Genomic DNA, 12,967 nt, shown 5'->3' with positions numbered 1-12,967 from the left:
TGAGAAAAGGAGAAATTGCCCTGCCTGGCTAGTCAGTGCCCTGTGGCCGTGTGCCTGTGAGCGAATGCTGAGAGCAATGAGGTGCCCAAGTCACGGCAGGTGCCCTGAGTGATCACTGGTGCATTCTGAAGGTTCCAAGTTTGCAGCCTTTGTGTACTGCAGAGGCCCTGCCTGAGCAGAACGCATTCCTGAGCAGAACGCGTTCCTGTGCAGAAGGCTTACATTGACTCAGTCTGTACTTACTCGCTGGCTGATCTTTCTGCCTCCACACTGTTCCTCTGCTTTACCAGGTCTCCACAGTGCTCTTCTCTCTCAGTGCCTCTGTGCCCTTGCTCAGCCTCACACCAAGAACTTTCCACAACTCTTTCCTCATTTGGCTTGTGTTTGTTCATCTTTTACAATTTCACATGTTTTATTCTGTTTCTCTCATGTATGTGTCTTTTCCATCAAGAGCACTTACTGGCCACAGAGTGTCTGGTAAGACACAAAGTTGTGGGGTTTCTTTGTTGTTTGTTTGTTTGTTTTGTTTTTTAAAACTAAAATAACCAAGGAGGTGGGGCCTCTTTCTCTCTCTCTCCCTGCCTAACCTGGAGACTGTTAGCTGTAGTTTTTCTGTCACACTCAGCTAGGACACGGCTACGTTAATATGGCAGCATCTTTCACTTAGCTAATTAGGGGAGCATGCTCCCAGGAAGCTTCCACAGTCCCACATCAAATCCCACTAGAGATACTGAAACACATTCTTCTAGAACTAAGCAGACAAGCCCCAACAGTCCACAGTTCTCCACCACATGCAACAAGATAGCCCAGAAAGAAAAAACATCAGCTGAAGGGGAAGAGGGTGTGTTTGCATCTGACTCCTTACTCATCATGCTCCTGAGTCTGCAGACCCTGGCCATGGATCTGCAGGACGCAGGGCCTTCCTCATCCCAGGCGAGCACTATAGCCCAGAGCTCCGTCCCCAGCCTCGCCGCTGAGTCTTGGTGCGTATTTAGTATAGCACCTGTTCACTGACAGTGCAGCTTCTACCTCTGTCTTTCTCATAGCAGGATATTACCTGATCGTAAGCTACAGCATGCAGTTCTTCAGCCTGGCGCCATCCATGACATTTTCAAGGTCCTTGGCTAACAGGGTTCTGCTTCTAAGGTTTAATGTTATCTGTGCCACCATCAACAAAAGTAACATTGAGGGACGTCTCAGTGGACCACGCTTCCGAGTGACACAGGTCACCTTCGATCACACACTATAGGTAGAACTGAGTCCCATGAGCAGAACTACTTATAAGAAAGGCTAATCCCAAGGAAAGGGATCGTGTACAAGGACCAGGCAGTGATGTCACCTGTGTGAAGCTCTTGTTGAAATTGTTAAGGGAAGGCACCTTGGACAGGTGGTTATCAGTGTACTTCTGATTAAACGGAGACACAGAACAACAACAGAGGTACTTTTCTCCTCAAATGCAGTGATTGTCTGACCTATGATAACCACAGAAAATGATTTTTAAGCACTTAGGACATACGCATTTTTCACTCGTTTTTCTTTTCTTTACTAGGACGGACATACAATGATCTGAACCAATATCCTGTGTTTCCATGGGTGTTAACAAACTATGAATCAGAGGAACTGGACCTGACTCTTCCAGGAAACTTCAGGGATCTGTCAAAGGTAACAGTAAAATGTGCAAAAAGCTCTGCCGTATAGGAGTTACAGCAGAAAGGGGGGAGCAGTCTGTCAGAGTGCTCATAGTAAGTGAAAGCCTATGAGAAAGTTGTTCCTTCTTCTGGAGATCAGTCTCTAAGTCTTAACCAACTCCCACCAGGGGAATTATGCAGGTATCAATGACATTCTGAGCACCCTCGGAGAAAAAAAGAGTGTTTGAGAAAGCAGGCTCAGGAGGAAGTGGAGTGGGGTTAGCCATGAGTAAAAATCTAGTTAGTACAAAGCATGGCATCCGCTCACTCATGTGCTGTATCCTGAAGTGAAAAAGAATGCTGTCCTGACCACAGAAACAGGCCACCAGTATGAAAGGCTTAACTCTGAGGAGGAAGGAAGGTAAGTTAGCGAGGGTCTGTTCAGATGGAGAAGATGGGACCCTCAAAAAAGACTCACAAGGATAAGGAACACAAAGCAGATATGTAATAAGTTAGTCTGATTTTCCGGAGAAACAGTGACTGGACTGCCACACTGACGTACAGCTAAGAATGAGAAGTGACCCGAAAGCAGCTGGGCAGCCTGCACTCCCATTGGCTTCTGTGAGCCATGCCCCGTGCGTCAGTTTATTAAACTGTGCACGCTTTGTTATGCCTAGCATATCACTCAAATCCCAGCTCCACACTCCCTGCTGGAACATTAGACAAATGTATTCATTTTCTCTGAGTACCGAAACACTGGTAATCAGGTCATGGTGATGAGTTCTGATGAGTCAGTAGGTATGTGTGGCCTGACACAATTAGTGCTGTGTATATTGGTTAGAATTCTCAATTCTTGCTATAAGCCATACACTCTGAAATTATCTTTCAGGTAGTGATGATGCCAACAGTATACTCCTATTGTAGGGTATATGCTATACAGACAGACACTTTACATGCTTCCCAGTGTAGAGGGGTACTCACTGGGAATTGCCAGTGTAGAGGGGTACTCACTGGGAATTGGTGTGGTAAAAGGATACTCATTGGACATTGCCAGTACAGAGGTCTCCTCATTGGACATTAAAGCAAAACCTACTTGATGCAAAGGTAACAGTAAAAGTTGCTCTGTGAAGTCTGTTCTGTGTGGGCCAGAGCAACATGTCTCAGCCTCAAATGGTAAAGGTGCTTGCTGTCAAGCTGACCTGTACTCATTCACCAGGAGAAACCACTCTTACTCCACACACATACACATACAAACACACATACTCACAAACACACATACACTAAGTGTGATTTTTTAAAAAATGTAAAAAGTCTTTTTAACATTGAATAGATACGATTTATTAGATATTACAAGTATGAGTATGTATGAAAATGAATTATAGTGTAGATTTTTCAAGGACCATGGCACATTGTATGCACATTTTGTATACTTCTTAGTTTTTATCAACTTGATATAAACTAGAGCCTCCTGGGAAGAGGGAACCTCACTTGAGGAATTGCCTGCATCAGATTGTCCTGTGGGAGTGTCAATGGTACATTTTGGTAATTGCTAGTTGATGTAGGAGAGCCCAGCCCACCGTGTGCCACCACTCAGTAGATAGGCCTGCTTGGTCTGTACAAGAAAGTAGGCTGAGCAAACCAATAAGCAGCACTCCTCCATGGCCTCTGCTTCAGTTCCTGCTTCCTGCCTTGGCTTCCCTGGATGATGGACTATGACCAGTGAGCAAGAATAAAATCTCTCCGGGTTGTTTTGTTGTTGTTGTTATGTAGAAAATCATAATGTTCTATCACAGCAACAAAAAGAAAATTAGGACACTTCATAGCTAACTGCTATTATAGTTATTTGAGATTCATTATTTAAAAGGACGAACAGTCCTTTTGATTTGAAACCCAACTATAATGTTATAGTCAAAAGAAACTGTACACCAAGATTTCTTCCATTCCTCCATTCACTCTGTCAACAAATGCTTAACGTGTGCTCATTGTATATGCAGAAAACAGGCTCTGCACCAGGTAGATGAGCCCAATGGGAATGAGGCAGAGTAGCCTCTTGCAGAGAGATCAGTCCCGCACTAAGATGAGAACTTAGTTCATGGGAATAGGAGATTAGCCGTGGTGAGGGTGCAGGAGAATGAGAACTACTGCAGAGTGTGCTCGGATACTTCCAGGCAGTTTGTCTCAGACCTTCTTGAAACACTGATACAGCCAAAGAAAATACAGTGTTGGTTCTATGGATTGTAGGAGATGTCTGCTAGGGTGTTTGTAGAAATAACAGAATTTTAATTTATGCATGTAAAACAGTAAAACCATTGGTGTTGGGATACATGGTGCTAATGATTGAACTGAAGGCCTTGTGCCTGCCAGGCAAGGGTTCTACACCAGGCCACATCCCAAGCCATTCTTTTGTATTTTATTTTTTTTTATTTATTCTCTTTTTTGTTGCACGTATTTATTTTTTTACTTATTACAATTTATTCACTTTGTATCCCAACGGTAGCCCCCTTCCCTCTTCTTCTCCCATGCCCCTTCCCCAGTTCACTGATAGAAGAGGTCCTCCTTCCCTTCCCTCTGACCCTAGCCTATCAGGTCTCATCAGAATTGGCTGCATTGTCTTCCTCTATAGCCTCATAAGGTTGCCCCCGCCCCCATAGGGGGAGGTAATCAGAGAGCCAGCCATTGAGTTGTAGTTTACTTTAAGTTGTAATTTACTTTAAGAAAGGGGTTTCACTAAGTTGCCCATGTGACCTTGCACTCACTCTGCAGCCAGACCAAACTTGAACCTGGGATCCTTCCGCCTCAGCCTCCTGACTACCTGGGGTGACAACCTATGCCTATCAAGTAACTGGAAGAGCTGGCTCATTCAGCCAGTTCTGTGTGTGCCTCCTTTGGCAGCTTTGCCTTTTATGACTTACATATACTTCCCCAATTTTACAAAGTGTGAAATAAATAGCAGTGGCAAAGAGGCAGAATCTGAGTAAACCAGGGAACATGAACTATCTCCTTTTGTTAAGCATGGAGTTGGCCCTTGGTGCTAGGCTGGTTGACTGCATGAGTGGCAAAGGGAGGTGGCTTTTGCCTTCAGCTCTCCCATCATCCATGCCCATGCATTAGCAGTCTATTATTTACATTCTGTCAAACTGACAGGATGAAAAAAATGTTAGCAAATTAAAGCCTCTTGATATGTTAATAAATTACCCTTGCATTGTTCCCATGCTTCACTGAGTTTCTTAATAGGAACTTCTGTACAGATGGCCTAGGAACTCAGGACTACCCTTTGTAAAACTCACTAATACACAAGATTTTAATGTATGGAAATCTGTGTTAGTGTGCACCAACAGGAAACTGGCATTGAAAGAATAATAGACCTGGGAGGAGAGAAGATGTGGGTAAGAGTGCTCCTCCAGGAGTAGCCACCACCAAGAGGCACATGGCTTCTTGCAGCTGGAAGAGATAGAGCAAAAGGTTTCTGTTTCCCCAAACCTTAAGAAAGAACTGAAATTATTAAATGATATTAACTGGGAATAGCTAACGAAAAAGGAGTTATTTTTAAAGCAAAGATTTGGAGTCTCAATCTAAGCAGCAATTCTAGAAGCAGCAATCAGTAGTTTTAGGTTTTGTTTATGCTAACATTTGAGGCCCCAAATGATTCCATGTTCCTTACTGCCTATAATATTAGAGAAACTATGAAATACACAAACATGAAAAAATTGTCTTTCTTTATATCACCAACTTACACTCTCTATGTGGCTTCTAATCATGCCAGGAACCTTTTGAGTTAAAGGTTGACAGAAATTAGCCCAAATCGGCTCAAACAAGTCAACATCATTGGTTCTTATAACTGAAAGGCTCAGGGAAGGCTTTGGCTTTTCAGCAAGATTTGCTCAGTGCCTCAGATAATGCCACAATGTGTCGCTTGCCCCTGTAGGGTTCAGACTCAGCATCGACTCCACAGCCCATGCTGCTTCACACTCTCTTCTCTCTCTAGTCATAGAAGGGCTGCAGTAGCTCCTGCCTCATAATTTCCCCCACAAGAACCCAGCCCAGGGCTGGTGGAAGAAAAGGAAACTTATTTCTCTGCAGATGTCACTGATGCTGCTTGAGAGGGGCGGGGCAGCCACTTGCAGATGGAGCTGGAGGTCAGGTCAGGGTGATCTGGGGACCCTGGCCTCCCCTGGGTGATGGGGGAAAGAGCAGAGCGGAGCAGGGACTTTAGATTCTTGTACCTGAAGGAAAGGAAGTCACTTTCTGTGGCAGAGTGTGAACTGAAATATACCTGAACAACCATCAGCTGCTAACAGCTCCTCAGCTAGGAGCGGGATCTCAGGAATCCTTCATCCGTGCTGCAGCGTTGCTAGTGTGATCTTGTAAGGCTAGACACGCTGCTATAAGCTCAGGAGTTTGCTGGCAGTGTCACATACAGAAGACAGCTTTCCCCAGCACTGTTCCTCGTTCTCTGGTTCTTACATTTTCTCTTTCGTTCTTCTGCAGCATTCCCTGGCCTTTGGGGGGCAGTGGTTGAAATATAGGGCTGCACATTCATTTCCCCAGTAAAATGTCTCTGAATTAACCACTACAAAAGAAGTTTCACTGACCACAGTTGAAAGTAGCACAAACACTGTGTTCTCTTTCTTTCACTGGGTTTCACTGGTGAGGCTTCCAGTCTGCCCTATTACCCAGAAGTCTTCACAACGAGATACCAGTTTTCTATTGCAAATTTTAAAGTAGCATCTACTATCTAACAAAAGCATCCAAACTAACACTTAACTTGCCATTTTCCAGGATACAGACAGCAACAACAATAAATACATGAATGAATGAATGAATGAATGAATGAATGAATGAATATCTCTCGAGTGATATACCTGCCTTGATCCCTGATTTCAGGGACTGGTCATGGCATAAGCTGGAGATAACTGTCTTACAAAGTCTATGCCACAGTCAGGTACAAAACATTGGGTTCTAAGTACTCAGAGAACTGAATCTTAGAGGGGGTGGGAGAAGAGTATTCTTTTTACTAGATTCTTAGAAAGATAGCCCTAGAGTTATGAAGCCATTTTTCTTCTACTAATCTTAAAACCGAGAATAACAGACTGAACATCAAAAGATGGGGAACTCTGCAGATGTCTGTGTTCAAGCTCTTAGAGAATAGGCTTGTTTCTAAGTTCTCACACCTAATTTTCTCCTCTTTAAAATGAACATAGGATACATATTTAATAGTGTTGAAGTGCAGACAGGGCCTCTATGCTGGCTTGGTTTTGGGGTTTGTTGCAGTTTTGTTTGTCAACTTAATACAAATTGGGTCATTTGGCAAGAGGGAACCTCAATTGAGAAAATGCCTCCATCAGATTAGCCTGTAGGCAAGTGTGCTCGGTATTTTCTTTATTAATGGTTGATGCAGGAGGGCCCAGACCACTCTGAGTCCTAGAAGGTAAAAGAAAGATAGCTGACAGCGAGCCTGGGGAGCAGTCCAGTGAGTATCACTCCTTCATGGCTTCTACTTCAGTTCCGGGCTCCAGGTACCTACCTTAAGATCCTGTCCTGACGTCCTCCGTGATAGACGGTAGGCTGTAAGGTGAAATAAGCCCTTGACTCCTCAAGTTGCTTTTGGTCATGGTCACAGCAATAGAACCCTAATGAGGACAGCCCCTAATGTCACATTTGGTGCACTAGAGGCATTCAAGGAGTGGTGGATACAAAGTAGATTTTCCATAGCCCCCTGAATTTCTCTATTTTAGATATGATTGATTAAAAAGTCTAGTGGAAGAGTATTTGATTCAGCTAAATCACTTTTAAGTCAAGTAAGATTTTTAAAAATCACTCAATAATACCTTTTCATGACACAAATTGTTTTTTTTATCATCTCCTTAAATGCCAAAACACTGATCCTAAGTGTTAATTAAAATATGAGCTGTACATTTATTTAGAATGAAATGGTTTTTTTAAAAAAATAATTTTATTCTTTTCCTGACCATCTTTATAAAATCAATGAAGAGCATGGCGAAGGGTTTTTTTTTATTTTGACATTTTTTAAAATTAGACCGCACTTGCTCAAATCTCACCCATTATAGACTATAATTTGATTGACAAAGTAGTCTGTCAATGAGCATTCTTTGCAGTACCAGCCACAAGAAGGAGCAGATATTTTTGCCTTCAGTTTATGTAGATACTCCTTTTTGTAAAATTTGTCTAAACAGGATACATATTATTGCCTCAGTTATTTACATACACTCACATGAATTTGACTTCCAGGTTCTAGTGGTTACATGAATCGCAGTCTCTGCTCGTTACAGTATAAATGGGATTTTCCATCCCCCAGCCATGACTTCTGATAAATGAAATCATTTTATCACAGAACCAAATAGTGACATGAACTTAAGACATCACACATACGCACGCACATTCACGTACGCATACACATGCACAAACACACTCATTCACTGAGTGGAAAACCTATTTTGTTAACATGAGCGTTGTTTGACTGGCAGATGAGGATGAGCTTAGCCAATTCCCACATTATTATGCCACTTAAAAAGAGGAAGTGATAATGCCTGAGGCTTTGAAATGTGGCAGCACAAATGCATGTGCTGAGGTGTGAATGTTGCTGAATGCCTGTGCACATTGAGTAGAGGTGATTAAGCTGGAGAACGAGCAGCCCAGAAATCTATAGAGCTTTTCAGTTGTTCTTGTCTTGTATTTCCACCATAAACAAAAATATTCAAAGTGAAAGTTTTATTAGGATAGTGTATAACCTGCCTGATGATGAAGTTTCAAATGGAAAAGAAATAAATGTACCAATCTTTTAAAAATGAGAGTCATGGAACTTGATAATTTTTGACAGTCTAGTAAATAAAAATAACTGTAGTAACATTACTGTAGTAATTAATTACTACATCAATTATAGGATAACTATTGACATTAAGATAGTAATTATGATAGTAATGATTTTGGCAAGTTTGTCAAGTTAAACTGGCTTCAAGTTAAAAGATAAAGTTTTGCAGACCTAGTGTCTCTAAGGAATCCAGACTGGGTCGGTGTTGCAAAAATGTGCTCTGAGGATCTAACTGTTGCAACCTGCTCTGGTGTTGATCTGACTAGGTCTCAGTAGATTAGCAAGGAAGCCTTGCAGTCCCACCAGAGATGGCTTTCTTCCCAAATACTAGCAGCCATGTTTCTTTCCAACAACTCTGATTATGGGTTCATGTCTACATTGATTACAATGGTCACACAGGATATACTGGTAGACAGTTTGACGTTCTCAGTGGCCAGCCCACTTGAACCAGGTATACTAAAAATGAACAAGGAATAGTTCATAAAGGAAGGAGAAATGGACAGAAATAATGGTTTCTCCTTTGTAGGAGCTGGACTTAGGTATACCTTCATGTATTGGGAATTAGTCTCCTTTCCCCAAGTGTGCTTTATGAGGTGCTTAGTCATGGTGTTGGCGTGTGCATCCCCTTTTCACTGATTCCTCGGAGCCCTTAGTCCTTTGATCATGTCCTCTAAATATTTCCACCTTATTGTTTGCCTTCTTTTTTTTTGACTAAACCTAAACATTTTGTCTGAAATTCCCACATGGAAGTGGGAAATTGACTCGATATTCTGTTGTTATTCTAGTAGGTCTCTATTTATTCAGTGTCACTCAGCTAAAAAGAGCCTGGCACTGTCCTGGTGCTGGTAATTCAAACAGAATAGGTTAGCTGTTTCATTTAAGGGCCAGTTTATTGAGCAAAATGAGTTACAAAATCACCTCATCTCACTAGACACTGTCTGTGAAGCTTCCAGAAGGAAATCTGAGCCCTTCCAAAACCGTGAGTCAAAGGGCAGAGGCGTCTGTAGGAATGAGTCCTGCATTGTCATGAAGATGGTTTTCAAGATGATGTCATATAGTTCATGACTGGAACAAATGGAAACGATAAGAATTTAGGAGGCCTCTTTCATAGATGTTCTTACCCTTGATTATTACAGTGAAAGAGAACAGATATATCAGAAGATAAAGGATATGATAAGGATGTTGAAACTCCCAAATAGCTCTCCTTAGAAACCAAACATATTGAATCAGCTTCAAGCTGTTTCTAGCACCTGAAAGCAATAGGATCTGTGAACTGGAGAGCTACACACTAAGCTTGAGATCTGTAACACAAGGGCATAGGACCCTGATAAGGTTCTGACCTTTCCCTACCTTTCTTCTCTTCTGTTCCATTTCCTCCCCCTTCAACCCTTCCTTCCTTCTTCTATTCCTTCCTCTACCTTCCTTCCTCCCTCTCTTTCTCCTTCCATCCCTCCCTCCTTCCTTCTGTCCTTCCTTCTTTGAGCCCAACCTTAAAAGATTTTCTGCCTCTACCTCCCACAAGCTAAGATTACAGGTGTGTACCTCCATGCCTACATCGTTCCATGTTCCATTTGTTTCTGGGTTTTTTGTTTGTTTGTTTGTTTTTTGTTTTGTTTTTGTTTTGTTTTGTTTTGTTTTTGTGTTGGTGGATAAGGAAGCAAACAGGCAGTTCTAAAGAAAAAACAATCACACAGAGACCCTAATTTTATAGGGTCAGCAATGAAACTGCAGCACAGTAGTATGGACAAAGGGCTCATCAGGTACCTGCCTATTTTCATCTGGTAAAGTTAGGTGAAGGAACACCTTGTGGAACCCAGACACTTGTGTGAATCACTCTAGAAAATGGATGAGGAGACAGTATCTTAGGCAAATAGTGTTCTTAGTAGGCATAGTGGCAGGTAGTGGCCACAGCAACATTTTAAGCGATCCAATAGAAATTCAATACTTTGAACACTGGCATGCACATTTCCTGTTTTAGTAACAGAATATAGTGCTGGAACTGTTGTAATGGACCTCATGTATCTCCTTGAAAGCCTTTTTAATTCTTAAAAATTAGAATCTACTTTGATGGAACTTACCATTCTTTATGTGAGTTGACATTTATCACCTATTCAAATCAGATCAGCTTTGTATCCAGATTTTTCTCTCATTACTATAGTTTATCATACAGTATTTACCCAATAGTTTTTTAACTTACAATGTTTTGGTCATTTTTCTTACCTTATGGATGCTTATTCCAAAAAAAATTACTTGATGTATATAGTATAAAAGGTTTTAACATATACAATAATAATAGATCAAGGCTAAAGGAACAGAAAGAGAAAATAGAAAAAGAAATAAAGTGGAAAAAAGCAATTTACTTATATATCAAAAGAATTCTCACCCAAATACATAAAAATACAGCCTAAGTGGACCATGTTCTGTTGTGTGTTTGCAGCAGTTAGACAGATAGATAGACATAGATAGATAGATAGATAGATAGATAGATAGATAGATAGATAGATACAGGTGATAGGTAGAGAAATGAAATATGGACAGATACATTCCCTGAATAATCAAAATCTCTATGCATCTATCAGGATTTTTTCAAACAGTAAAAATCACAAAATTGTTCAAGATAAAAAGCCTTTTTTGTGGCACTCTGGTTTGAGGCAGCTTTCTCTCCTGGATCTTTAAAGAGTAGATGATAAGGGATAGAAGTGGAGGACCGAATATCATATGCTTGGTAGGTACAACAGTGTTTTGTTGCAACATAAACAATCTCTGCCCAATGTTACAAGGAATATGAATGTCTGGACACATGTCACTTAATTCTCTCAAGATATCAATAGCATTTTGGTAAGTTTTATAAGCTTACTAGTCCCTTTAAAAATAACAGGGTTTATAGGTCTAGAAAGCATATTTTAGACTCTGCCTGACCTTTGTGTGTGATTTTATGTCATGTGTCAGTGTCCATTTGCAGCATAAAACAGCAGTAGATCTAATACCAAGTTTTAAACTGTTGAAGTGGAGAGCACAGCAATGGCTATATCTAAATGCCACCACTGATGGAAAAGGAGACTAGTTCCTGTTGCCAGCTATGTGTCAACTTTAGGAAATGTAACTATGTTTTCACCAGAATTTTTTTCTGTCTTATTTTTTTTTTAATTTAGTTAGTTATTCACTTTACATCTCAATTGTAGCCCTCTTCCTCTTCTCTTCCCAGTCCTTCCCCTCTGCCCCTCCCTCATTCCCCTATTTCCCCTTCCCTGCCCTTCAGAAAAGGGGACACACACACACTCACACACACACACACACACACTCATACACACACACACACACACACACACACACACACGCCCCAGCACACCAGTTTCGTCAGGACTTCTTCCTCTTTCACAGTTTCCTAGCAAGGCAGCCACACCAGGATGAGGTGATAGAAAGGCATGCAACAGAGACCATGTCAGAGACAGCCCCATCCCTCTTCTGGGGGACTCACATGGAGGCTAAGCTGCCCATTGGGTATATATGTATAGAGGGTCTAGGTCCAGTACATGCCTGGTCCTTGGTTGGTGCTTGCTCTGCAAGCCCCTCTAGGCCCAATTAATTGAGACTGTTGGAGCTCTTGTGGAGCTCCTGTCCCCTTCAGGTCCTTCTATCCTTCTCTCACTCTTCTACAAGGCTCCCTATGCTCCACCCAAGTTTGGCTGTGAGTCTCGGCTTCTATTTCCATCCCATCCGTTGCTGGGCAAAGCCTCTCTGAGGACAGGCATGTGAGGCTCCTATCTGCAAACACAGTAGAGTATCATCAATAGTGTCAGGGGTTGGCTCTCTCCCATAGAGTGGGTCTCAGGTTGGGCCAGCCATCCTTGCACATTCTCTTGATCTCTGCTATATCTTTTTTAATTAAATTTTAATTTTTTATATTAATTACAGTTCATGCACTTTGTATCCCAGCTTTGGCCTCCTCTCTCATTCCCTCCCAATCCCACCTTCCTTCCCTCATATCCTCCCATTTCTCTCTTCAAGTCCACTGATAGGGGAGGTCCTCCTCCCCTTTCATCTGACCCTAGCTTATCAGGTCTCACAAGGACTGCCTGCTGGTCTTCCTCTATGGCTTGGCAAGGCTGCTCCCCCCTCGGGGACTGTCTGACATGAACTCAGTGACAGTCATGTCAGAGACAGTCTCTGTTCCCCTTACTATGGAGCCCACTTGGATACTGAGCTGTCATGGGCTACATCTGAGCAGGGGTTCTAGGTTATCTCCATGCTGCTGTGCCCACATATTTTGGTTTTCTTCCCTGTGGAGCTGCTGTCCTCTCCAGGTCCCAATATTTCCCCTCTCTTTCATAGGATTCACCAGAATATTTTTTCTTTATTAATTACACTTTATTCACTTTCTATCCCCCCGTGGCTCCCTTCCTCCTCCCTTCCCAATCCCTCCCTTCCTCCCTCTTCTCCCCGAGCCCACTGATAGGGGAGGTCTTCTTTTCTTTCGTTCTGATCCTAGTCTATTTGGTCTCACCAGGAG

At 42.1% G+C, this 12,967-nt stretch overlaps 1 protein-coding gene across 3 annotated transcripts in view; it reads left to right on the top strand.

Moving 5' to 3' along the window:
• The window catches only part of Nbea (neurobeachin), a 525,499-nt gene that overhangs the window by 439,211 nt on the left and 73,321 nt on the right, over window positions 1-12,967 (top strand). For all 3 annotated transcript variants that reach the window (XM_060378339.1, XM_060378338.1, XM_060378340.1), the window contains one exon: window positions 1,550-1,662. In XM_060378339.1, coding sequence (XP_060234322.1) covers window positions 1,550-1,662 — 113 coding nt within the window. The remainder of the gene's footprint in view (window positions 1-1,549; window positions 1,663-12,967) is intronic.

This window comes from Meriones unguiculatus, chromosome 2 (assembly GCF_030254825.1).
Source record: "Meriones unguiculatus strain TT.TT164.6M chromosome 2, Bangor_MerUng_6.1, whole genome shotgun sequence".
NCBI classification, from domain to species: domain Eukaryota; kingdom Metazoa; phylum Chordata; class Mammalia; order Rodentia; family Muridae; genus Meriones; species Meriones unguiculatus.
Note: the sequence above shows the minus strand (reverse complement) of the source record. Positions and strands in the feature narration are given on the sequence as shown.